At 41.1% G+C, this 27,627-nt stretch overlaps 1 protein-coding gene and 1 long non-coding RNA gene across 3 annotated transcripts; one reads left to right on the top strand and one right to left on the bottom strand.

The window, feature by feature from the left end:
- Positions 1–160: 160 nt before the first annotated feature.
- Ankle2 (ankyrin repeat and LEM domain containing 2) lies at positions 161–27,622 on the bottom strand. 2 transcript variants are annotated; one of them, XM_041647886.1, is made up of 13 exons: positions 27,181–27,622; positions 25,132–25,605; positions 23,433–23,639; positions 21,738–21,931; positions 19,818–20,006; positions 14,468–14,590; positions 12,372–12,438; positions 8,640–8,809; positions 6,617–6,723; positions 5,950–6,140; positions 2,002–2,614; positions 1,169–1,300; positions 161–806 (listed from the first exon to the last, which is right to left on the bottom strand). In XM_041647886.1, exons 1-13 carry the CDS (start codon positions 27,365–27,367, stop codon positions 584–586), a joined length of 2,877 nt encoding a protein of 958 aa, XP_041503820.1. In that variant the 5' UTR covers positions 27,368–27,622; the 3' UTR covers positions 161–583. The 2 variants fall into 2 exon arrangements, with proteins under 2 accessions (XP_041503820.1, XP_041503814.1); XM_041647880.1 differs by having other exon boundaries at positions 21,738–21,934.
- LOC121445779 lies at positions 22,019–25,430 on the top strand. Its single transcript, XR_005974004.1, has 3 exons — positions 22,019–22,157; positions 24,262–24,318; positions 25,363–25,430. It is a non-coding gene; the product is annotated as an uncharacterized LOC121445779 (long non-coding RNA).
- Positions 27,623–27,627: the final 5 nt, after the last annotated feature.

Below are 27,627 nucleotides of genomic sequence, written 5' to 3' on the forward strand. Positions count from 1 at the left end.
GTTCAATTCCCAGCAACCACATGGTGGTTCACAACCATCTATAATGGGGTCTGGTGTCCTCTTCTGGCCTGCAGGCATACACACAGACAGAATATTGTATATGTAATAAATAAATAAATATTTAAAAAAAAAAAAAAAAAAAGAAAGCTGATACCACCCTAAGAATGAGACAACACACAATCTTTCTGAGAAACTGGGTTTTGCATACAGGTACTGCAGACCTGCTGCTGACACTGTAGGTAGCCAGCCCCAATTAGAGCAGCACCTCACTTGCCTATCAGCTGTTTTGTATCTTTGATCTATTCCAAAACCAGAAGTTTCCTCCTGAAAAGTCTGCATCGTTACTATAGCCACACCTTCAAACAACTTGGATCTGAGTTTGCTTTCATTAACTTTCAAAATAGCAGAAATTTAAATTTTACTCGTAACATTGTATACTCTAACATTCTGGTATCTTCAAAGAGAGGATTAAAAAGTTACTCAGAATACAATTTTTTTGTTATGGAATTTTTACCAATAAACACATTACCCCTCTTTTTAAAAACAAGTAAATGAGCCCCAGGAGTGAGCATATTGGCTGGCTCTACAGAGCTGCAAGTCGGGCCATGTGTGCCATCCTTTGGAAGTGACTCCCATGTGCTGGACTGTAACGCCCAGGGCTGTGAAGGCCAGGGGAGGAGGTGGTGTGACCAGGCTTGCTGAAGCTGCTACCAGCTGGACTGCTTCGCCCTGAACCGCAGCTACGAGAGCAACCAAGATCCAGCAGCTCAGTTGTGATCTTCCCTTTCAGTGCAGGACTTGGCCAACTACAGAAACCAAAAAGAAACTTGTTACCACAGAAAGGCGTATCTACAGATTTAAGAACAGAACAAAAACAGGCACGACACCCATCTTACAGAGAGGAGGTACTTCATCTTGAATCTGAAGATTTTCTACACAATACCCATGTTACTCCAGCTACAAATCCTAGATGCTGCCACCCCTGGTACAGTTTGCTAGGAGCAAGCTTGGTCTACTTTTTTCCACCTACCTGACTTTTGTGACATCTATGTGAACATACAGGCCAGGCTTGCACTGGGGAGCCACACAGCTTAGCTTTGTCACTATGAAAAAGCCACCCATACATGATAACCCTGTCAGTCTGTACACTTTGATGTTGTGATAGTACCTTTGTCTATCTGAGGGTGAATAGCACAGGACAGTGCTTTTCCATCTGTGGACAGCTGGGTACAGACTCGGGTCAATATAGGCACGCTCAAGAGCTGCTAAAACATCCCGATCTAGTTTTGATGGCTCTTCTCTAGAATGCAGAACAGAAGAGATGTTGAAAAAAAACAACAACAAAAAGACAGGAGAAACACTGCATAAAAAAGCCTGAAGATTTTTAAGGTATCATTCCATATTTAACGTAGGAACCAATCTGGAGGGGCTGGAGAGATGGCTCTGCAGCTAAGGGTGCTTGTTGGTCTTACAGAGGACTGGAGTGTAGCTCACAGCACCCAGGCTGGAAGGCTCACAACTGCCTGTAACTTTCGGTTCCAGGGAATCTAACACCCTCTTCTGGCCTACACAGGCACCAGCAATCATGTGCATGTAAACATGCACAAAATAAAATGGGGAAAAAAAAGAACCAATCTAGGCTGAGCACATTAGTCACCAAACCTGCCTGTGTTCCAGAAAGCCTGTATGCAGGGCCAGGGCTGGTCAAGGTAAGAGCCATAGTGGAGGCTCAAGACCAGATAGGTCTTGCATTGTAGTATCATGTACCTTCATTATTAACATGGTTTTGAGTCTTAAATTAAACACAGGACAGAGTAAATCATTCTGTTGGCACACCCTTATTGACACTGGATCAGCACAGTCCATATACAACTGAACTATGAGAGCAGCCAAGATCCAGCAGCTCAAATATATATATATATATATATATATGAGACTGGCCCTGGAGGAATATTCAGAAACTACATACTTATTACAGTGCTACAAGCATCTTTAACTTACCCAGAAAGGAAGAGCCTCCAGGTGGAATCTCCCATAGCAGATGAGAACACAGGTTCCAGACCATCCTGAACCCTAACCTGGGGGCTGTTGGGATCCAAAGACATTTCAGCCATTGCCTCTGACACTTCACTGTTGGTCCTGATTTGGTTATTTTCAAGTCTCACTATTGCAGGAGGGGGTACCAGTGAGTCACTCTCTGCGGCATCCTTTCTTGAAGTCAGAATCTTATTTTTATTTGGTGTATCAAGAAGGCTATCTCCTAGACTCTGCAAATTCAGTTTATCAAACTCTAGAGTCAAAGCAGAAACAGGTAGTAAAAGGGATTCTTCCCCACTGGTGGCCTCTAGTCCCTTTCTATCTGCAGTCCTGTGATTCAGAGGATGACAAAGCCCATTTCTGCTGTTAAGGAGGCAAGATCCAACTGAGGATTCTCCAGGGTCCACCTGTCCCAAGGGAAGGGAACCACATTCAGAGTTTTGGAATTTATTGGTTGTGGGCTGACTCTGACTTTGAGCTGTATCTTGATGATTTTTAATTTCATCCAAGCTAGTATCATCCTCTCCATCCAGAAATGCTCCCACAGAGATGGAATTGCTGTACTTCTTTCCACTGCCTGTGAGGGCAACAAAGCAGCATATCAGTGTGCAGGATAGAACTGGAAGGAGCCTTCATTCAATGTAAACCCTTCAGCTCAGGCAAGAAATGACTAATTCAAAACCTTCTTAGGTTTTAAAACAAGGGCCCCTGGCCAGTTTCCCACAAGCTGACTTGATAAGGCTCTGAAATATTATGTAGAACAAACCCATGAAAAATGGCTTCATGTCTATTCTGCAAATGAAATATATCAACAACTTGAGACACTGTAGTTGCTGTAACTATGGTACATGCATGGGATTCTTTGGACATTAACTGCTTATAGTCTCATGGAACATGAAGCTACATCCTGGCACTGACTCCCAGCCTGGTACAGCTTCTTCCACAGCACACTTGCATAGCCTTCACCCCAGAACTATTCTCTATATTCAAGGAATTCATTTCTTATTATCATGTGTATATGTACATAATATGTGTGCTGTTGGTTGTATGTGTGTCAATGCAGGGCACGAGACTAGAAGTCAAAACCATTTTATGGAGTTCTCTCCTTCCACCTTTATGTGGGTTTTAGATATTTAGCCTGGGTCACCAGGCTTCTATGGCAAGTACCTCTGTCTGCTAAGTCATCTAGGCACTAACTTGTTTCTTTTTACAAGGTTTATATATATAATGGTCTCCCTCCTTCCCCACAATGTTCCAGGAAATTTAATTTTCAAAGCAAATGCTTTACAATCTAATAGTTCAATTTTAATTTAGAAAGCTTTAAAATACATTTGTTTAACTTCTATTTTGGGGACCGAAAAGTCTAGTTATTACAAAGTTTCTATTTGACTTTAAAAATTTACTTTTTTGGTTTGTTTTCTTTTTAAGGCATGGTCTCCCAACTTTATTCCTGGATTGCCTCTTCTTGTATGGCTTAGGCTGGCCTCCAACTCACTGTACTCTTCCTGCCTCCTGCCTTCAAAATTCTAGGAGTATAGACATAAGCTACCACACACAGTAAAATTTATTTGAGACAGGGTCTCATGCAGCCTGACAGCCTGGCCTCAAACTTACTGTGTAGCTGAGGTTTGCCTTGATCCTCTCCTCCTTTCAAATGCTAATACACTCAGCTAAAATTCACTGTCTTTACTTTGATTCATTTTAATACTTAAGTTTTATTTCTGATAAATAATGAAAGTGTCTCTGAGGTAAGAGTAAAGTGGTTACTGTACTGACAACAACACTAGGCCACTTTGTCTCCAGGGAGGGCGGTGCTCTACATGGGAACAGCAGAAGCCCAAGGGAGAGGGAGGAGGAACTCACCTGGAGGACCTGTGAAGGCTCTTCTCCCAGTTCCCTTCCAGTGCACTATCAAATTTACTAGTTTTTTGTTTTCATTTAATTATATTTATATATATGCTAGTTGTAAAATATCTGGAAAGCTTTCAAGTGAGGTGCAACAATGTTGCTATAGTCATCTTAATATTTTAAAAATTATGTGATTATGTGAATATACTCAAAATCAATGATAAAGTTTTCTTCCCCATTAACTGCACATTGTTTATATAATTGTTCACATCATTCATTACTCTTTAAAACATGCTTTTTTTTTGTGCCGAGACAGGGTTTCTCTCTATTAACAGCTGTAGCTGTCCCGGAACTAGCTAGCTCTTGCAGACCAGGCTGGCCTCAAATTCACAGAGATCTGCCTACTTCTGCCTTCCAAGTGCTGGGATTAAAGGTGTGAGCCACCACCGCCCAGATAAAACATACTTTAAAAGCATGATTTTTCTGCCTTAGGATAGAACTAAATTACTTCCTCAGCCAATCCTCAACTGTAGGATGAAGTAAGCTATGTTGAGGTTTCCAATATTATATATAAAGTGCTTGAACACTTGAATAGACACACTGGACTAAGCGAAATGCCAGTCCAGAGTCTGGGTAACACTTTACACATTAGGATCTTATAATCATGCCTTAGTGTACTTTAAGGCATTTTTCTTTCTTTTTGTTTTTTAAGACAGGGTTTCTCTGTGCACACTGGCTGCCCTGGAACTCGCTCTGCAGAGATTTAACTGCCTCTGCCTCCTGAGTGATGGGATAAAGGTGTGTACCACCACCACCCAGTTTGCTATGTGCCTTCTTCATTAGTTGTACTTTTTAAAAATTAATTAAAAAACCCCTATCTTTTCTCATTTTACATACCAATCCCTTTTCCTTACAGTATTAAAAACTTTAGTATCTACCCCCATCTCCCTCCTTGTGCTGGAGACTGAACACATGGCTTTGCTCATGGTAAGCAAAACAGACTACTTTTCCCTTTTTAAATGGTGTTGGCAAGTTTTGACCTATTTTTTTTTTTTGTACTCAGTTTTAACCTTTTCCAAGCATTCCATTAACTTGCTTTGTACTATAGGCACTCTATTTATCTCACTTGTGTTTTAATAAAGCTTGCCTGAAGAACAGAGAGTAAAACAGTCAGATTGGTCAGCCATACACACCAGGCAATGATGACACACACTTTTAACCCCAGCAGCCACACTAGTTAGCTATAGAGGCTGGGTGGTAGTGGTGCATGCCTTTAATCCAAGCACTAGAGAGAAATATAAAACGGGAAGAGACAGGTCTCAGTTTCAGTCAGAGGATTCCTGCAGGCAGGATAGTCATATTGGTCTAAGGTGGAGGTAAGAGCCAGTGGCTTGCTGCTTTATTTTTTGGATTTTCAGGTTGAACCTCAATAAATATCTCTGTGTTTTTATTATTTGTGCTACAACTGGTACCCAATGTGGGCTTGAACCCACGATCCTGAGATTAAGAGTCTCATGTTCTACTGACTCCAGTGGCTGACAAAATACAGTGCCCAGTATTCTGGAGCCTATCTTTCTTGTCTTTTCTTTCTTTCTTTTTTTTTTTTTGACATTACACATTATATTCAAATATAAAGTATATCTAGGTCAGGAAACAAAGCCAAAAGCACCAGACTCCTTGACAGGATGTCATGTTTTCCACTTAGACCTTTACACACACCTTGCTTGCTGTGATTCTGTATTTTTATGTACTTTATATTTATATACATATGGGTGGCTCAGACACACAGAGCTTTCTGTGATGCCTTTTTGCTTGTTTGGTTTTAGTTTTTAAAGACAGGGTTTCTCCATGTAACAGCCCTGGCTGTCCTAAAATTCACTTTGTAGACCAGGCTGTCCTCGAACTCAGAGATCTGCTGCCTCTGCCTTCTGAGTGCTAGGATTAAAGGTGTATGCCACCACTGCCAGGCTGAAAAGAACTGTTTTTTTTTTTTTATGTTTTACAGTAAGAGCCGGTTAAAAAAGAAGGAAAACCCACAGACACCTCAAACCTGCACTTGCTTACCAAAAACTGAGGCTCTGTCCTGAAGGCAGCTTTTATTTTCTCCTATTTCTTGTTGAGCCTTTTTGCTTATTTCCTGCCGGGTAAGGTATTCTTCTAGTCTTTGCAAGCCTTCCTGGGAAGACAGATCAACAAAACATCCCAAAAATTCCCAGTATTCAACCCAGGGATACCCCAGCTCATGAGCTAGCTCCCTGTAAGAAATAAAACACAATTAACCAGTTGAGAAAACAGAAAAACAAAAACAAAGTCCACAGAAAATAGCACTTAATCTTTAAAGTGCCAAAACACTAATTTTAGGAATCTTACTTTTCCCTAAACTTGGGACATTTCCTACTGCTCCCCTATTGGTAAGATCCTGCAGTGTCCTTTGAAGAGTTACTCTCTCTATATATATCAAGTGACTCTTGCTTGTGGAAGCCCAGTATACACTCACACCAACCTCACAGCAAAAAAGTCACACATAAATCCTAATACATATCCTTGTTTTGGCAGAGTCTGTTGCAGGGTCAAACTGGCACATAGTATGAATAAAGGCTCTATCAGCTCCCAGTAAATCCTCTTGGGAACTATTACATTTTAGTATTCACAGTTAATATTTTTCTATCATCATCTATCTACACCACATAGCACACTTTGCTCAGCTTGTCTGACATGGTTCTGTGAATACCTTCCCACTCTCTCAATGCCTCGTTCTGGGTCAGACTTTCTGATGTTGTGGAAGACGCCTGCTTTCTTTCGAGGTGGAGTTTTCCAGAGCTTTCGAAAATCTTCTGCCTAGAAAAAAAAAAAAGTGGCAAGACAGGCTTTGCTTCCTTCCTGTAGCTTACCCGAGAGACTGAACCAACACCACAGACTCAATGGCTTTCTACCACTTTACAGATTCTGCAGTCATTTCTACCATATAGCCAGGAGTAAGCATGACCTCATGGGATCAGGGGAAGGTGGGATTGGCTGTGTGACTTCTCCTAGGTAGCTGTTTGTTTACAACTCCCCAGGAAAAGTGATGCAAGGGAAAGGTGCCTTCTGTACTGGCCCATGCTGAGGGTCAGATCTGGCCTAAGATGGCATAAGTGTGAGGCCTCATCCTAAAAACAACAGGTATTCTCTACTGTGGTAGTCCACGTGTGACTTGGTTTCCTTTTGGAGTCAATTCTGACTTATAAGCCATTGAGTTCCAGCTTGTCTCCTCTGCCTGCAAATTTGAGGGCTGTAAGAAAGTTCTGATTAACTCCATAAGAGCATTTTTGCCCAGATGAAAGAACACATTATTATTAAGATTTGGACTGGTGGGGGCTGGAGAGATGGCTCAGTGGTTAAGAGCATTGCCTGCTCTTCCAAAGGTCCTGAGTTCAATTCCCGGCAACCACATGGTGGTTCACAACCATCTGGAATGAGGTCTGGTGCCCTCTTCTGGCCTGCAGACATACTTACAGACAGAATATTGTATACATAATAAATAAATAAATAAATATTAAAAAAAAAAGATTTGGACTGGTGTATTGCACATCTAGTTAGAGTTAGTACGTACTTGCTGCTATCTGAATTCTTGCGACAGATAACGCACCTGCTTGTGCTTCCTCCCAAGGACAGTGCAGAGAGGCGGTTAGCTGACTATACTGCTCTTTGTTCTGCCTTTAATCTGTATAAAAGTGAATTCTGAAATAAACTTGGGTTGGTTGGTATTCACCTTCAGTCCTCCTGGTCTATCCAGTGTTTCTTTGTTTCTCTCAATCTGCCATTTCCTTATTCTTGTGCCCCTTCCCAGGTACCCCCTGATGATTCCTGCTGGATTGGGCTCCAACAGTCTACCTGCCAACTCATTGGTACATATTCCATTTTCCCCTACATATAAAAGAGAAGCTGATATCAATTTCTCATGAGTAAGCCTTACTGGAATTTTATGTTTAATGTAGCTCATTTATGAGATTGACATATCACCTACTAAGCTAACAAGGCATAGAATGAAGCTATAATACCAACTATCTAACATCATTTTAAAAAGGTTTCCATTCTTGAAAATTATTTAGAATGTTTTGTGACAAGGTCTCACTATATATTATATGTATAACACAAATTGTGATACTCCTGCCTCAGCCTCCCATGAAGCTGGGATTAGCCTGTACCACCATGACCAGTTTATTTAGATTTTTAAATAATAGTTTATGATGGCAGTGAGATATTTTCTGGAGAAAGTCATCAATTGTAAATCTGGCATAGAAGCATGTATAATCTGTGACCCAGAAACTCCATCATTATAAACTTCCTGACCATCTCATGCCAGGAATTTAACTGGCTATGGCCTCAAAGAAAGACAGGTATATGACAGAAACTCAGGAACATGGAGAGAGAGAGGGTTAGGAGTTCCAAGTGTAGGAAGCTCAGCTTGGAATTTGAATTTGCAACTGTGAAGTCACAATAGACTGGTAAGGGACAAATGGGGCTTGCCCAGGAAAACACTATTATGCTGGTAGGTCTGGGCTTCCAATATACCTTCCCTGGCTACATCAACAACAACAAAAAACACTCTTAAATTCTCATTATCACTTTATCAGAGGTTGTCTCAGATAAGGATGACCTTAGATTTTCATGAGTTGGCTCCAAGACCAAAACAAAACAACAGGCTGGAGCACCAAACCCTAAAATGGAGACAGACAGAACAGCTCCTGAAACTTCCTTCCCTGATCACTCACCTTGGATGGACTCAGAGGCCCCACGAAAGCTCTCAGTGTCATCACAGGATCTCTGGGGCTACTTCTATAGTGCTCAGCATTAGCAGTTTCAGCTTTCTGGTCTGAGGACCACAGCTCACCAATGACAGGAGAAGTGTCTTCTGCTCTCAGAAGTGGCACATAGTAGTGACCTGAGAAGGAAATGTCAACCACAAACTTCTACTTACCTGGTTTTGATATGACTGAGGGTTTGGGGGAACAGCAAGGAAAACAATTCACAGAAGGGACCAGGTAATAATATAGGTTTGAGTGCTAAGACCAGTTTTTGCCAGCAACTACTTAGCTTCCCTCCATTCTCTACTAAAACAGGTTTTTACTTTTTGTTTTTTCCCTTGAGCCTTGTTTGCACAATGGAGATGATGATACACCTTGCAAAGCTTTGAGATTACTGGTGAAGATGCATACTTTTGGTATTCAAGTTCTTATATCTGCATGAGTATATCTGTAAAAAGAACTATGAGCAAACAAATAGGTGAAAAATATTTATACCTATCCCATATCGTCTCTAGTCAATTTTCAATTTCCTGTTTTGTTCAAAGGTTTACCAATGCTATTTTGTCAAAACTTCAAATCTAGAAGGCATCATGTAATTTTTAAAAAATTATCCAATCTATTACTATTCTAGACAACCCTACTTTGTGGTAAAACTTTGGGAGTCAAACTACCTTTTCTTTCTCTTACCGTTATCATGTCTCTTACCCACAAAAAAAACCTTTTCTTTATATTCATCTATAATATAAAATATACCATTGAATTCCTGTCATGATACACACTGAATACAAATGAAACAAACAACAACAACAACAAAGTAAGGAAAAACAGGGCAAGCAACACCTAAGGAAGGGACAAGCAACAGACACATCTAAGGAAGCTAAGAGTCTGGAGTCAGGAGTCAGATTGGGACAAAGAGGAGCTTAGTACACAGAGGTCATACTTCTTTCTTCCCTGACTTGGTTTTTTGTTGTGTGAAAGAGGTGAGAGGTGTGCTGGAATATTGGCCTGTCATGCTGCTCACAATAACCTGGGAATTTTTTTTATTTTAAGTGCTTTTAATAGCTTTTATATCTTTATTTTTGTACTTAAAAGAATGTTAACATAGAGCATACTAAAAACCACAGCATTAAAATATGTCTTTAACAATTCTCACTTGCCTAGCATACAAGAGCCCTCAGGTTTAATCCCAAACATTACTTAAAACTGGGTGTGACGGTTTATGCCCTACAATCCCAGTCTTGGGAGGCCAAGGGAAAAGGATCAGAAATCAAGGTCATCCTGAGTTTTGTGAATTTGAGACCAGGTTGGGGTACATGAGATTCTATCTCAAAAACCAAAGGGTGGTGGAGACAGAGTTGAGCAGTTAAGAATTCCCTGCTTTGGTTCCCAGTGTCTAGATGAAGACTCACAGCTGTCTTAACTCCAGCTGCACCGAATCCAACACCCTTCCTACTCTCTGTGGGCACCAAGCAACTGGTACTTATGCACACAAAACACTCATGCAAAAGTAAAGTAAAAAGTTTTCTTAAAAACAGGGAAATGGCTGGGCATGGTGACACAGGTCTTTAATCTCAGCACTCTGCAGGCTGATCTCTGTGAGTTTGAGGTCAGCCTGGTCTATATAATAAGTTCCAGGACAGCCAGGATTATATAGTGTGACCCTGTCTCAAAACAAACAAAATCAATGTATTTAACATTTCAATATTTTAACTTGTGACTGAAACCACATACTTATAAGATTATTTTAAATGACAGATTTCTATCCCCTCCCCATTTTGTGAATTTTGAAATAATGGTTGTCTTTTGGAATTCATGTAAAAACTACTCACTCATAAAATATTATTTTTTTTAAATATTCAAATCCTTAAATATCTTGTGCCCCCCCTCCCCCCCCCGGTGTGTGCATTGTGTGTGCACATGCTGAGGATGGAACCTAGGACTTTGTATACTAAAATGTTCCTAGAATATACCCTATCACTGAAGGATATTAAAGCTTGCCTGTAGAGGCCTGTGGGTAGACCAAAGATAGCTTGAGGCCCAGAGTTCAATCCCCAGCACTTTGGAGAAAAACACAACACTACATCAACAAAACTGGATTCATGCCTTTGGTGGTCTTGTGTCTGGCTTTTTTATCCTATTCATTTCCTTAAGATGTTGTATATTCTTTCCCTCTATTGATCCAAGCGCTGGTGTCTTCTTTGTAGTTAGTCTTGCAGCATGCTCCTTGATCATTAAGTCTAGAATGTGAAAGCCACCACAAGACAACCACTGAAGCTCTTGTCTGTAACACAACTGTAGCCTCCAACAAATGCCAGACAGCCCAAGAGACATCTCTGCCACCTCCACCACAAAGAAAGAGATTAGAGTACAATTAAAAGTTCAGATAATCTTAGATTGGGAGTTAGTACCTGTTTCTACAAAATGTCACAGACACACAGGCTACACAGACTCTGACCTGAGAAAATACCCAGAGACATTGTGCCAAGCCACAACCATGGTTATATATACCTAAGAAGGAAAAAAAGGGTAAAAACAGAGGCTAGAGAGCTACATTTTTACTCAGTGATCAAAAACAATAAACTGGGTAAAAAGACAGAAGGAAAGGTACACCATCTTCTGAAAAACACAGTAGGACAGTCCCTCCTGAAACTAACATTTCCTTATAGTGGAAACACACAGACAAGAAACACAGAGGCCACAATAGAAGCTCCTGACCAAAAGAAAGGAATGAAGTGTAGTGGGCTCCCAGAATTAGTACAACTGGTGGAAGTACCATTCAGGTCATAAAACTCGGCACCTAGCACCACCTGCCAAAATGAAAACAAAGACTAATTCATCCAAGTTTATAGTTCTGGGAAGGTCTCTAAATATACCAACCTTGCCTTTTGGTTTCTGTAGTTCCGCATCTGGCTAACTGTACTTGTTAACTGAAGAATGACAACCAAGGATATTTTTTTTTAACATGTGCATGCTTAAATTAAGCTCACCCTGAGAAAGGTTCGGGGCTATACTAGGATCCTGAACAATCAGTGACGTTGCTGTCTAGCTAATAAAGACTTTCTGTTGGCTTAAACCTGTGTCTGAGTAGTTTTCTCCGGTAGATACCCTACAACTATTAGGAGAGAGGGATGAAAGTGGAAGAGGGGAGAGGGAGAGAGGAAAGAGATAGAGAGGAAAGGTACAGAATAAACATGAATGAATATTGTACCCTCCACAATCCAGCAGCATAATGGCCTGAAGGGTCCCAGTTTTGATGAGCTAAGCTGGACAGCCTCAGCAGGGCAGAGTGAGGCAGACCCAAATACACCTCAGAAACCAACTAACCAAACGAGGGGTTCTGGGCTTTAGCCCTCTCTAGTGAGAAGCGAACAGAGAAACCTGCCCCAAGGACGGGGTGAGTCCTTAAACAGTAATCAAGTAAAAAAAGAGCCTAAATTTACAACAAGAACATGCAGTATGAAATCAGGCAAGGAGGTACAGTATTCAGGGGGAAAACAAAGGATAATTTCAAAAGGCTCTGAGTTCACAGCATTTTTTCAGAACTTAGGAAAGCAGACAAACCTGTACTGCCCCACGTTCACTCCCACGTTCACTCCCTCCCACGTTCACTCCCGTGTTCACTCACACGTTCACTCACACTCTCATCCAGGGGTCTCTTGCAAAGGGCTTTCCATGCCAGGTACTGAGTTCACAACTCACCCATTAAATATTCTCTAATCCTTTCTTTCAGTTCTACAGATTTGTTTTTGCTTCTTTCACAAATTACCTATTTAAACAAAACAGACAAAATGAACATTCTAAATAGTACTATATTTCCTATCAAATACAATCTTTTAAAAGTTTAAAGCCAGTAAAATAGGATAATATCTTTAAACTTTTTATTATTTACTATGTTTATCTGTTGGGTATGTGTATGAGGTAAGTGCAGATGCCCCAGAGGTCACAAAGGGTGTTGGTTCCCCTAGAGTTAGAGTTGCAGGTAGCTATGAATCATTCAACCTGGGTGCTGGAAATAAGTGTTCTTAACCACTGAGCTATCTCTCCAGCCCTAGAATTATCTTAATGCTAAAAATTTCACAAAACTCATACACAAAAAACTTGTGCTAGAGGGCTCGAGGGCTCAGTGGTTACTGAAGGCTCCTTCAGAGAACTTGGCTCAATTTCCAGCACCAATGTGGCAGTTTACAACTGTCTATAACTCTAGTCTCAGGGGATCTGACACCCTCTCTTGGCCTCCACAGGCACAAGGCATGCATGTGGTAAAGATATATATGCTGGCAAAACACCCACACACATAAAAATAAATAAACAAACTACAACAACAAAAAAAGAAAGAAAGAAAGAAAGAAAGAAAGAAAGAAAGAAAAGGAAGTGGGGGGCGTGGTGGCACGTGCCTTCAATCCCGGAACTTGGGAGGCCTAGGTAGGCAGATCTCAGTTCAAGGCCAACCTGGTCTACAAATACAGAGTGAGTTCCAGGACTGGCCCCATAGCTACTGAGAAAAAAAAGAAAAAAGAAAAAGAAACCCTGCATTCAAAAGCACAGCCTATTCTATTTGATCACTGTAAAAGCCCATTGGAGCCAGGCAATATGGTAAACTTCATTTTTTTTCTTCACACAACTTTACATTTTCTGCAAGGAAAATAAAACTTAAAAGTATAATACCAAATATAAACATATAGACAAGCTGACAATTTCTGAGTTTTACAGTATGAAAGAATCAACTTTCTAAACCTCTTGGTAATTACAACAATAATGTTAGAAAGAACTGAAAAGCAATTACTTTCAAATAAAAACAAAATAACAACAACAGAAACCCCATGAACTACCACCTTATGAAAGAACTAAAATTGTGGGCTCAGTTATAAAGGCTTGCCTAGTGTATTTGAGAACCTAGGTGTTGTTTCAATATTGCATATACACACACACACAATAGTCATAAGTTTTAGGCTGGTTATCAGAAATCATTTTATAAAAACAGATAAAACTATATTTTTTATATATTTTATTTATTAAATTTTATTTATTATTTTCATTTTCCCTTCTATTCCTTAATACCAGGGCCTTATGGATGTCAGGAAAGTTTTCTACCAACTGGGTTATGTGAGTGTTACTAAATGTAATAATAGCTAAGGGGCCTGAGTCTACAGAAGATACTCCTACTACAAGTATCATGTAGGTTTTAATTCTGAAAGTAGTAGATCTAGGTCAGTCAGCAGCATATGCCTGATTCTTAAATTAGCATTTCAGTTCTTATCAGAGTCAGGTCTGTCTTTATATCACAGACACAGGATGCAATGTAGCGCATTTTGTTCTATTTGCTAAGGAATGCAAAAAGGCTTCCTTCATTAGGCATGAATGCAACAGTATGTATGTGGGCTATACAATGAGTTCAACAGTATGTATGTGGGCTATACAATGAGTTCAACAGTATGTATGTGGGCTATACAATGAGTTCAACAGTATGTATGTGGGCTGTACAATGAGTTCAACAGTATGTATGTGGGCTGTACAATGAGTTCCTCTCAGCTGCTATCAGCTGCTCTCAGCATTATAATCACCATCACTGCTACCACGATAGCCACCATTCATTATTACCATGGTCACTACTACCATCACCTTCCTGACTGTACAGATACACATTCACACTCTTTCACAGAGCACATCAGGCTCAGCAGCAGGCAGGCAAACACAACTTAGTTACTTATGACTTCACTAGCTACTGTCACAGAATGCAAATTTATATATTTTAATTTATAATACAAGACAGTAATTGCAATTTAAAAGTTACTTACGTCTTCGGGTGTTTTACCGTATTTATTCTTTGGATTTTTCACAATCAAAGGGTGTGAAGAAAGCACATTGACTACATCCACATTCCCAAATTTACAAGCAAAATGCAATGGTGTATCAAAGCCCTAGGAAAAGAAGAAGCACAACTGCTTATTCAAATTATTAACATGGTTGCTCCACAGTGAAAATAGGTATTTATTTTAAAAAGTGGTTCTCACCCTTCATAATGCTGCACCCTTTAATGCAATTCTTCATGTTGTGGTGACCCCAACCCTAACATTATTTTTGTTGCTACTACTGCCTAACTACACTTTTGCTACTGTTATGAATCATAATGTAAATATTTGTGTTTTCCAAAAGTTTTAGGTAACTCTTGTGAAAGGGTTGTCTGATCCTCAAAGAGGCTAACACCTACTAGTTGAGAACCACTGATTTAAAACAAAATCACTAGGCTGACCATCAAGCCTGACAACCTGACTTCATTCCCTAGGCGGAGAAAGAGAACTGCGTCCTGTGACATCCACATGCCAAAACCCTTCCCCTACCACTAAATAAAAAAATAAACACATAATAAAAAATGTATTTTGAGCCAGGGTCTCACCATGTAGTCCTAGTAACCCTAGAACTCCCTATTTAGTCCACACTGGCCCTCAAACTCAGATCCTGCCTACCTCTGCCACCTGAGTGCTGGAATTAAAGGTATGAGCAACTGCTGAGCAATGGTGTCACACGCCTTTAACCCTAGCACTTGGGAGGCAGAGGCAGGCATATCTGTGAGGCCAGCCTGGTCTACAGAGCAAGTTTCAGAACAGGCTCCAAGGCTACATACAGAAACCCTGTCTCAAACAAACAAACAAACAAACAAACAGGTATAAGCAACCATAGCTGGCAATAAAAAAGAATTTTAACAAAAAAATTTAAACGCCTCAGACCTATATGACAACACTTGACAAGTGAAGGCAAAATGATCAGGCATTTAAAGTCACTCTTTGCTACATAGTAAGTTTGCAGCCAGCCTGGATACATAAGACACTGTCAAAAACAAAAAAACTAAAACCCAAACCAAAAAAAAAAAAAAAAAACAAAAACAAAAAAACACAAAACAAAACAAAAACCCCAAAACCCAAACCAAAACAAAAACTGTAACTTTCAAATAAAAACAAAATAAGAACAACAAAAACTCCCATAAATTACCAGCTTGTGAAAGAAACTAAAATTGTGGGCTCAGTTGTAGAGAGCTTGCTCAGCATATTTGAGACCTTAGGTTTTGCACCAGCATTGTGTGTACACAATGTGTACATATGCACGCACAATAGTCATAACTGTAGTTTTCTGTAAAATTTTACTCCTTTCTTTCTTCTCATTTTGTAGACCAGGTTGGCCTCAAACTTACAATTAATTTTCCTGCCTCATCCTTTCTAGTGCTTTCTTTTATTCTTTCCCACAGTTTCCTAAACTCCCAGATTTCTGAGTTCTTGGTTCTAACTTCTCATTGCATTCTCCTTCATATAAATAAATTCCGGTGTCTAAAACCCTTACTGAAAACCTACGCAACTAAAAGCCGTGCCTTTGAAGTTTTCAAAAAAATCTTTAATTTTAAAATTTTGTTTACTTATTTAGTGCATACACTATGTGGGCAGGTGCTTAATGGAGCATAGTGGGCAACTTGTAGGGATTCTTTTACCATAAAGGTCTCAGGAATGAAACTAAGGTTGTAGGTCTGTAGGCACAAGCTTCTTTCTCTGTTGAGCCATCTCAATAATTTGTTTTTTTTAAGTGGTACCAGGGATCAAACAAAGCCTTACACATGCTAGTTAAGCACTCATAACAAACCTTTTAGTACTTCCTATGCTTTTTGGCATTCTTTCTAGTCAAAGCCTAGTTGACACCTTTCTTGAAGGAACCCAGGCATCTCCTAGAGTACTCCGTCCGCCTACATTCTGACTATAAGTCTGGCTGAGAGCAGCCAGAGATTTTTTACTCTCTACCTATGAAATCTTTCATGAGTGTTACTTTCATAACCACAAGTTTCTTGGTTTTTTGTTGTTATCTTAATTATTTTATGTGTGTGGGTGTTTTGCCTGCAAGCATGTCTGTGTACAACATGTGTTCCTGGTACTGGGGAAGTCAAAGGAGTCAGATCTCCTGGAACTGGAGTTACAGGTATGTGTGAGCTGTCATATAGATGCTGGGACTTGAACATAGGTCCTCTGGAAGAACAGCCAATGCTCTCAACTGCTGAGCCATGTGTTGGTTTGTTTTAATATACAGTCTCATATAGCACAAACAAGCCTTAAATTGTATAGCCAAGGATGACCTTAGACTTCTACTCCTCTTGCTTTCATTTCCCACATGCAAATACTACCAGTTTGCTGCTGGTGACCTAACTAGGACTAGCTGACAATTAGGCACACACTCTACCTATTGAGCTACATCCCCATCCTCCGGTCCTTGTTTAACATTCCACCCTACAGGAAAGCTCTTTAAAAGGAAGGAAAACAACTCAAAATAGCTTCAGGAAATCCCTGAAACTGACCAGATTCATTAGGCTCCTCCCTGCCAGAGTAAACAATAAAAGCTGAAAGTACCCCTCAGACTCAAGGAAGCTGAGCACAAAGAAAATTATGAGACAGACCATGTGGTAGTTTGAATAAGAATGGCCCCCACAGGTGCAGAGATTTGAATGCTTGGTCACCAGGGAGAGGGACTATTAGGAGGTGTGGCCAAGTTGGAGGAAGTTTATCACCAGGAGTGGGATTTAGGGGTTTCAGAAGCTGCAGGCACTGACTGACTTACTCTGGTCTCGTCCTGCTGCTTGTGGATGGAGAGGTGGAACTCTCAAGCTACTTTTCCAGCACCAAGTCTACCTCTAAGTTGCCATGTTCCAAATGGACTAAACCTCTGAACTGTAAGCAAGCACCAATTAAATACTTCCCTTTATAAACATTGCCATCATCATGGTGTCTCTTCACAGCAACAGACTACTAAGACAGAAGTTGGTACCAGGGACTGGGGTATTGCTGTGAAAGGCCTGACCCCACCACCCGAAGACAGTATTTTTCTGTGTAGCCCTGGCTTTTAGAGCACTTACTCTGTAGACCAGACTGGCCCTGGATGCAAGAGATTCTTCTGCCTCCACCTCCCAAGTCCTAAGATTAAAGGCATGTATCATCATCATCATCCTGACCATGCTTTGTCTGGACCCTTTAAACTTAAATGGGCCATGCTAGCAGGAGTATGGAAGATAATGTTTCTGAGGGGGATTTAATTGTGGGGGTTCAGCTCAAAAAGTTTCAGAGGGGAAGAATATTAATATATGGCCCAGAGACCATTCTTGTGATATTTTAGCAAAAATGTGGCTGCTTTTTATCCTTGTCTGAAAAATTTGCATGAGGCTGGGTAAATTGAAGAGTTTTGGATTAATGACATTGGCAGAGAAAATGTCAGGGGAGCCTAGTTGACACTGTTATTAGTGGTGACACTCTATAATGAAAAGAAATTAATCAAGGAAGACTACAAAATACACAGTTTGAGGAGAAAAGGGAGCACCAAGAAGTGTAACAGAGCTAAGTCCGGTGCACAAGGAGATAAAACGTTTAAAGCAAAGTTTGATCCTAAATGGACTAAAGCTCTGGAGTAGTGACCTCACAGAGAGACTTCACCCATCTAAGCTTCCAACTTGTGAAAAAGAATTAAAGAAAAACTTTAATTTAATTCTCCTCTACTCAGGAGGTAGAGGCAGATGGAGTTCTGAGTTTGAGGCCAGCCTGGTCTACAGAGTGAGTTCCAGGAAACCATCAAAAACAGAAAGCTGGTGAAAATGTATATGAACGAGGGGGCCGTGTTTCAGTCCTAGCAAGCAGAAGAACCTGGCAGCCTTGGCCACGTGGTTCTGGCATTAGAGTCAAGGACATAAAAAAGGAGTTGTGGAATCTCCCTGCATGCATAAGCTGCTGAGGTCAGGCACATGTCAGGGGTGTCCCAGCATGAAGACCCAGAGAGGTCACTACATGAAGCTGTGAAGATGAAGTCTGGATCGCCTTGGAGACCCCAATGTTGGAGATGCCAGAGCTGTGGGATACCTGTCAAGGATAGCTGCAGCCCAGGTATGACCAGCTCAGGAAAGAAAGGTGTATCACAATCAACAAAGCTGAATAGAGCTGGACATCTGAGGAGCACTTTGATATCAGACATGGAGATGAAGAATTTGGAGTTTGCCCTGTTGGTTTTTGGTCTTGTTTCAGCCCAGTATTTCCCCACTATGCTCCCTTTCCTCCCTTTTGGAATGGTAATGTATATTTTGTGCCATTGTATGTTGGAAGCATGTGATCTGCTTTTTGTTTTTTATTTTACAGTTAAGTGATTGCCCTGAGTTTCCAAAAGGACTCTGAACTTTGGGAGTTTTAAACAATGTTAAGACTGTTAGAGGCTGTGGGGATTTTTTAAGTTGGAGTCAATGAATTTTTGTGCTATGTTATAGCTGTAAGCCTATGGGGGCCAGGGAGTGGAATGTAGAGGTTTGAACAGGAATGGCTCCCATTGACTCATATATTTGAATGCTTGATTGAGGCAGTGGCACTATTACTAGGAAGTGTGGCCTTGTTGGAGGAAGTGTGTCACTGGGATTTTAAAGTGCTCAAACCAGGTCCAGTGTCTCCTTTTCTTCCTTCTGCCTACAGATCTGGATACGCTCCAGCACCAGTAGTGCCTGTATGCCACCATGTTTCCTGCCATGATGACAATGAACTAAACCTCTGGACTGAAACCAAGCCCCAATTAAATGCTTCCCTTTATAAGAGTTGCCATGGTCACAGTGTCTCTTCACAGCAATAGAAAATTCAGAAAGACCAGCTGCCTGGAAGAAACAGAAACCAACAGAACTGCCTGGAAGAGGTTTAGATTAACAAAGGTACCTGGGAAGGACACTCTTCTAATACATTGAGCTGCCTGTAGACTGTGTAGTGTATTCCAGGTTCCCAGCTCTGTGAGCTGTCAGTCATGTTAGGGTGGTCCTTGGTGATGCAACTGTCTTTGAGTCATTTCTGCTCCTGTAAGCAACCCTTTACCTATATTCCTGTAAGTAACCCCAATAAAACTCACGGTTAATGGTGGAATCTATACTTTGGTCCGTTATGAGTTCCCTATCTGGAGTTCCCAACATGTGTGTTGCATCTCCCCAAGAAAATTTTTCTTGTGTAACACCTCCATAACCATCTTCCTATCTAAGTCAATAAGCATTTGTGTCTTCCTAATATTCCATAAGCCTTGCACATTGACGTAGCATAGAAAAGAAATCCTCCCACATATAAGGACCCTAACCCTCCAGCAGACAGACTAATTAGGACTGCTCACCACTTTGTCAGGAGTATTAAGATAAAGGTCGACAATGTAGAGGATGCGCTCCTGCAGCATGTCCATGTTATCATCTGGGTACATTAGACGCATAAACTCAGGGTTCTCCAGAGTCTCTAGTGTCATCTGGCACAGAGAAGCCTGATTCTCTTTGGCAGCAACGTGCATGATATTGTACCGACATCCCTCCTAAAAAAAAGGACGAGCTTTGTGTTTGTTAAAACATTGAACTTCTTCAACGCAATGCCCATCAAAATCCCAGCAAAATTCTTCAAAGACCTCAAAAGAACGGTACTCAACTTCATTTGGAAAAGCAAAAAAGCCAGGATAGCCAAAACAAACCTATGCAATAAAAAGAACTTCTAGAGGCATCACAATCCCTGGCTTCAAACTCTACTACAGAGCTACAATACTGAAAACAGCTTGGTATTGGCATAAGAACAGACAGGAGGACCAATGGAACCAAATAGAAGACCCAGATACCAATCCACACATCTTCGAACACCTGATCTTTGATAAAGAAGCAAAAAATATCAAATGGGGAAAAAAAACATATTTAACAAGTGGTGCTGGCATAACTGGATATCAACATGTACAAAAATGAAAATAAGCCCATATCTATCACCATGTACAAAACTCAAGTCCGAATGGATCAAAGACCTCAACATAAAGCCAGCCACACTGAACCTTATAGAAGAGAAAGTGGGAAGTACACATTGGCACAGGAAACCACTTCCTAAATATAACCCCAGAAGCACAGACACTGAGACAAACAATTAGTAAGTGGGACCTCCTGAAACTGAAAAGCTTCTGTAAAGCAAAAGACACGGTCAACAAGACAAAACAACAGCCTACAGAATGGGAAAAGATCTTCACCAACCCTACATCAGACAGAGGTCTGATCTCCCAAATATACAAAGAACAAGAAATTGGTCATCAAAAGATCACATAATCCAATAAAAAAAATGCAGTACAGACCTAAACAGAGAACTCGCAACAGAGGAATCTAAGATGGCTGAAAGACACTCAAGGAAATGCTCAACATCCTTAGTCATCAGAGAAATGCAAATCAAAACAACTCTGAGATTCTATCTTACACCTGAAAGAATGGCCAAGATCAAAAACACTGATGACAACTTATGCTGGAGAGGATGTGGGGAAAAGGGAACACTTCTGCATTGATGGTGGGAATGCAATCTGGTACAACCCCTTTGGATGTCAGTGTGGTGATTTCTCAGAAAATTAGAAAACCACCTTCCTCAAGACCCAGCAATACCACTTTTGGGTATATATCCAAAGGACGATTAATTGTGCCACAAGGACATGTGCTCAACTATGTTCATAGCAGCTTTGTTTGTCATAGCCAGAACTTGGAAACAACCTAAATGCCCTTCGATCGAAGAATGGATAAAAAAAAAGTGGTACATTTACACAATGGAGTACTAAACAGCAGAAAAAAAATAATGACAGCTTGAATTTTGCAGGAAAATGGATGGAGCTAGAAAACATTATTTTGAGTGAGGTAACCCAGACACAGAAAGACAATTATCACACGTACTCACTCATAGGTGGTTTTTTAAACATAAAGCAAAGAAAGCCAGCCTACAAACCACAATCCCACAGAACTCAGACAACAATGCAGACACTAAGAAAGACTTACATAGATACAATCTACATGGGAAGTAGAAAGTATAAAAAGACAAGATCTCCTGAGTTAATTGGGAACATGGGGACCTTGGGGGAGGACTGATTGGAGAAGGGAGAGGCAGGGAGGGGAGCAGAGAAAAATGTAGAGCTCAATAAATATCAATAAAATAAAATTGAAAAAACAAAACAAAACATTGAACTTCATGTTTGTTAAAGTACAGGGCCACTGGTCAAGAATACAGTGACTGGTAATGGTGCTGAAGACATACTTACTTGTACAATGGTTGGGTTGTCCCCAGAACCAATTAGATATCGGGGATTATTCCAGATAAGATCAGAAAAGGTATCCTCATCCCCTTTCTCAACAGCTTTCCGAAGCTTAGCAGTGAGGTCCTGTGTGCGGGGACTTTTATAACTGTTTGCTCGTTCTTTATTTACTGTTTCTGATTCAGCCAGGCATGAATAATCTGCTATCAAGAGAGAGAATTATAGAACACAATCTCACAAATATTTTCTTCTCACTTAGTCTGCAGTTGGTGTGGGAGGTCCTTCTGTATATGTGCTGCTTTTACTGGTTAATGAATAAAGCTGCTGTTGGTCAGTGGCTTAAGAGAATATAGCCAGGCTGGAAGAGATTATCAAAGAGAAGTCACGTGGTTGCCTGCAGGAGACAGACGTGCTGGAACCTTGCTGGTAAGCCACAGCCACATGGAGATACATAGATTAAAGGTTCAGCAGCTCTTGGGAGTGATGGGTAAGAAATGATAATGGTATAAAGCACACCATAGTACTAATGCTCAATTGAGTGTTGAGCTCAATCAGGTGACTAAAGACTGAGATTAAGAATTATTTGGTGTACTTTTTTTTTTTTTTGCGCAACAGGGTCTCACTGTGTAGCTCAGGCTCAAACTCATAGAGCACATCTAACCTCATGTGCTTACTGAGTACTGATAGTAAGGACATGCACTATCATGTCTGGCCATTTAGTATACTTTGAAAGTAAGTCAAGAAACTGAGTGTGGTGGTACAAACCTAGCATCTTAGAACTCAGGAGGTTGAGACAGGAGGACTGCAAGTTCAAGGACAGCCTGGAGTAACAGGGTAAGACTCTTTTATCAAAAAAACTAAAAATGTCAATTCTGTTAAGTGAACAAGAAATTAGCAGCAACTGTAATTATCTCTTAGGAAAAAAAGTTCTACTCATAGCTTCTAAAACCTTAATCAAAACTTGAGAGTGTCTTTTTTTTTTTTTAAAGATTTATTTATTTATTATATATACAACATTCTGCCTCCATGTATGCCCACATGCCAGAGGAGGGTGCCAGATCTCAGTATAGATGGTTGTGAGCCACCATATGGTTGCTGGGAATTGAACTCAGGACCTCTGGAAGAGCAGCCAGTGCTCTTAACCGCTGAGCTATCTCTCCAGCCCCCTTGAGAGTGTCTTAAAACAATTTCCTGCACAGGCATTTTCTCAAGCTGAAAGAGAGAAATCTAAGTAGAGGCAGTAGACAGGCCCTCAAATGAAAGACAGCACTCTACCTCAGACAAATGTAGGGAGAGGGGATGGTCAAGGTCAAGCCTCTCCAAATCAGCTGCTGATTCTGAGGGACACAGCGGGTGTAGTCACATTTCTAGCTTTCATTGGGAGACTGATTCCTGCAGATCCCTTCTTGCAGAAGGTGTTCCCTTTGCTGTTTCTATGGTCCATATGCTAAGATTTGGCTCATCAGCTTCAGGGCCTACTAGCAGCAGACTACATTTGCCTTTATGTCCTGAAACCTTCCCAGGGCAGCCCCCTAGTCTCTTTCTCTTTGGTTATTTCATTGTAGGGCGCCTCAGCTCTCCCCCTCCTCCTCCACCATATTTATCTCACAGATGATGAAATATTGAAGTGCCACACATCAGGAAAGAGAACAATAGTGGTAAATCAAGTCATGACAAGACAAGTAGTACAACATGGTTTACCTTTTAACCCATCACTGCCATGGAGCGGCACTGCCTTCACAGGAGACAGTGAGGACACAGTTTTGTTAGGAGAAGGGAAATAATCACATACTCCTCTAGCAAATTTCTCAGCATCTTCTCTTGTTGGAAAAGCTTTAAATCGGGACCCTTTGATCAGTTTGACAGCTTGCAATGCTTCCTTTTTATCTTCGTAAACATGGATCCTTTCTAGGTATGAAAGTAACAAGGGAAAATTAAGAGATGAATAGTTTGAATACTATTAATTGTACTCAGAGTTCAACAGTCAATTTAAATTTGTTAATGAGTCTCTTGGTTTTACCCTCATGTTCAAAATCCAGATTTGCAATCTTTTATTAAAAATATTCTTTCAGGATAAAAAAAAAGTGTGTTTATGTGAGTGTGTATTTCTGTGACTATATGCACATAATTTATGTGCGAGTATCCTTGAAGGCCTAAAGAGAATCAGATCTCCTGGAGCTGGTATTATAGGCAGGTTATGAACCATCTAACATGTGAGCTGGGATATGCAAGACGATTATCAAGTACTCTTAATCACTGAGCCATCTTTCCACCCACTCTCAATTTTTTATCTTAAAGAGGTCCTGGGCTATCCAAAAGATTCAAATGAATACACTGACAATATATGTGTTTATATATAAGCAATGCTATCATACATGCATGTTAATTTCATACCACAAGCTACAATAACTTACTAAAAATGAATTTTAAGTGGGTTAAATAAAGATCTAAATATAAATAATTCAAAACTAAATTTACTATTCTTGTATTGGATATAATAGCTTATACCTATTATCCTAACATTCATAAGGAAAAGTCCGCGCAGTTAAGAGCTGAAGCCCACCCTAGGCTGTACAGCAAGATTCAGGTTAGTCTCAGTAAACAATAATCCTGACTAAATTAAAAAAAAAAAATTGCAATTCTTTTCTTTCTTTCATTCCTTTTTGGGGGCATGGTTTCATGTAGCCCAGGCTAGTATCTACCCAAGTGCTGAGGTAATAATAGTTATGTGCCACCACATCAGGCTTTTATGGTGCTGGGTATTAACACAGTGCTCCATGCACAATAGGCAAATGCTCTCCTAACTAAAACAGATCTCCAGCCCTAATATACAATTCCTTGAGATTGAAAATTATTTATACACTCACTGGAACATTTACAGTTACGAACCTAAAAGCTGTTCAGGTTGTAATGAATTTAAGAGGGAGAGGGAATGCCCGGGCACACGCCTTTAGTCCCAGCACTTGGAAGGCAGAGGCAGAGGATCTCTGAGTTCAAAACCAGTCTGACTTACAGAGTGAGTGCCAGAAATTCAGGGCTACAAAGAGAAATTGTCTTGAAAAACAAACAAACAAATAAATGAGTGATATAAGCAAGCATATTTTTCCAGGATAGCAAGGGCTACAGAGAGAAACCGTGTCTCAGGGGGTGGGAAAAAGGGAGAGGGAAGATGATTAACCAGTAAAATTACTAACAAATGGAAGTGATCCAATCATTTCCAAGTCAAATCTATCTAACAGAATAGTTTTCCTAGTAACTTTTAAAAAAAAAAAAGTATTGCTTAGATTTACCAAACTCAAAAAAAAATCAGAGGGTAACAAGTACAAATAATGAAATTTATCTTGGGTGATGAGATTATGTCTTCCCAGTCTGTGTGAGGAGACACAGCACAGCACGTTACCATTTCTCATAAGGCCATCCTCATATACTGGACACACGCCATAGTACAGAAGTGGCTCCTTAGCAGCTGTCATTCCAGCCTGGTGGTTGTCATTCCTGGCAGAAGCACTGAAGGATATTGGGTGGGACTTAGATGTTACAGCTTCATCCTCTGGAGGGTTCAAGCCCACACTGTAACCAAAATCTCTGTCTTCAGAAAAACTGGCCTGCTGAGTTTGTTTCTCTTCCACAGATGCAGGAGTCCTTAGGGTGCCCTGGATATATGGAGTGGCAGTCACCTCACTGTGATTGGGAAGAGAGGAAGTCAGCAATCCACCTTGCTCTAGTAAAGCCTGAGCTAATTTCTTCTCAAAAATAAATCTTGTTGTTGATGTAATGGGTCCACATTTCAATCCAGCTTTTATAACTTCCTTTCTAAGGTCATCTGGATTCAGGAGTTTCAATCGTGCCAACATGGCATCCATTGTCACTTCACCTACGTTCAAAAAAGCAAAAATTAACTTGAACCATGGAATCGTAGCTCATGTAAACCACATGCTTAAGCAAGTGCCAGCTTCCTCACAGGACCCTACCTTAGATACAATTAGTATTCTTATTCTAAACCTACTGTTTCTTTTTACCTTTAGTTGTTCAAGGAAGGTTTTGTCTCTGCAATTAACAAACATAAACAGAACTTCATACATTATTAACTTCAATCCTAGGCTGATTATTAAAACTCTAAGCCTCAGTTTCCTCACCTACAAAATGGATATAATAATAGATCCACTCTGGTAATAATGAAAAGTAGATAAAATAATGAACATAAATTCTGTACCACTTGGTCTGACACTGATAACGGAGAAACCAATGACTCCTAAGGAAGTGCTGAGATGTACTTCACTTGCCAATACACACCAGGCTTTTTGTTTTCTTCCCCGCACTGCTAAATAAATAAAAAATGAAGTTGTATGTAAGTTCAAAGAGGCAAGTGAAGCCTCAGTTACTCCTAAGAACTTCTTAGGGTTCTGCTGTGCAATTAACTGTTTAAAATGTCATCTTCCTTCTAGAATTCGTGGGGAATTACTATTTATCCTCCACTAAGAACTAGACTCAAGTGTTAATGAAACACAGCTTCTGATGAACACAAACCGGCTAAGCATTGGGAGTTCAGGGAGGTGGAGGGCTGAGAAGAAAGAAGCACAGAGGTGTGGACTCACACCAGCAAATTCCAAAACAACCAAAAAGACCACAGGATCCTACGAAACAGCCAACCTTAGAGTGTACGGATGAACTCTGTTGAAGACTCCGGGTTTTATCCCAGCCCTTTCCCCAGAACTGAGACATGCACCACCTCAACAACTCTCAGATGGATGATGCCAGTAGGTAGTAGGGTTCAATTCCCAGCAACTAGTGTATTACTCTCAAAAAAAAAAAAACAAAAAAAACCCCCAAAACAGTAAGAACTATTATTATTCGTATGCTGCTAATGGTGGGGCTGAAAAATAGCGGGTGAATGACCTGCCCATTTCTGAGAAGTTCCATAGCAGCAGTGGTAGAGTCAGGAGCAGATGGGACATGATTTCATTCCGGACACCAGTCACCTCGATCTTAAAGTGACCAGCAACCATCCTCCCATCTCTCCTCATCCAGACCTAACAGTCCATTCGAAAGAAATTAATGAGAGCCGTATTCCTTTATTTCCCCGATCCCCAAATCAGGGAGTCACACCTAACTTCACTACCTCCTCCTATCACTTATTTCGTTAAACTTCAAACCACTGCCAGAACCAACTTCCTCTTTCTTCGACTTCCGACTTTCACCAGTGTTTACTGTTCCCCCTTCCCGCAGCTCTTGCCAGGCCTCCCTGGCGCAGAAGACCCTTCCCCTGGAAGCCCCAGACGCGCCCTGGCAGCCGGATCTCCAAGGATCTCACCTACAGGGTCAGGAACGCTCCTACAATGGTACAAAAGTTCCGCTTCTCAGTCAGCCTTCCCGCCAGGGGACTCGGGTCCTACTGTGTCCACGGGGAGGGCAGAGAGAAGCTTGCTCCCACTGCCGAATGCGACCTTACCTGGCTGAGGGGCCACAGCTGCAGACGCGCCGGTCGGCGAGGAGGGTGTCCCGCGACGACTCAGGTCCTGCGGCCGCTTCTCTAGCCGCCGGACCAGCCAGCGCACGGCGATGAGCAGCACCGAGGCGCCGAGGAGCTCCCAGGCTAACGCCGCCCACTCAACCACAGCCAACCGCTGCCACAGCATCGCCACCGTCGACGTCGCGGCCTTGAGCGCGGCCGCCGGAGTTAGAATCCGCGCCGCGCACGCCTCGGGCCCTCACTAGGCCGCTCGCTTCGCTGCCGGAGCCGCGCGGGCCGCTAGGTTCGCTGCCTCCGCCCCGCCGCGGGGTTACAGGAGTCGTAGTCAGACAGGAAAAGATGAGGCGGGGTGCGCGTGCAGTGTGGTGTCTTCGGTTTCCCGAAAGAGCCAGAACGTTGCCAGGAACCCAGCTTCAGGCTGCTTTG

The sequence above is a fragment of the Microtus oregoni genome, unplaced genomic scaffold, assembly GCF_018167655.1.
Source record: "Microtus oregoni isolate MIOR12 unplaced genomic scaffold, Mior012 000003F_ref0000135, whole genome shotgun sequence".
Lineage (NCBI taxonomy): Eukaryota > Metazoa > Chordata > Mammalia > Rodentia > Cricetidae > Microtus > Microtus oregoni.

Coding starts and splice junctions, on each gene's coding strand:
- Ankle2 (XM_041647880.1), bottom strand. CDS start 27,367: ATGCTGTGGCAGCGGTTGGCTGTGGTTGAGTGGGCGGCGTTAGCCTGG. Junction 12,439..14,467: donor ACGGTAAAACACCCGAAGAC/GTAAGTAACTTT, acceptor TTGTTTAAATAG/GTAATTTGTGAAAGAAGCAA. Junction 6,724..8,639: donor GGCCTCTGAGTCCATCCAAG/GTGAGTGATCAG, acceptor TTTTTTTTCTAG/GCAGAAGATTTTCGAAAGCT.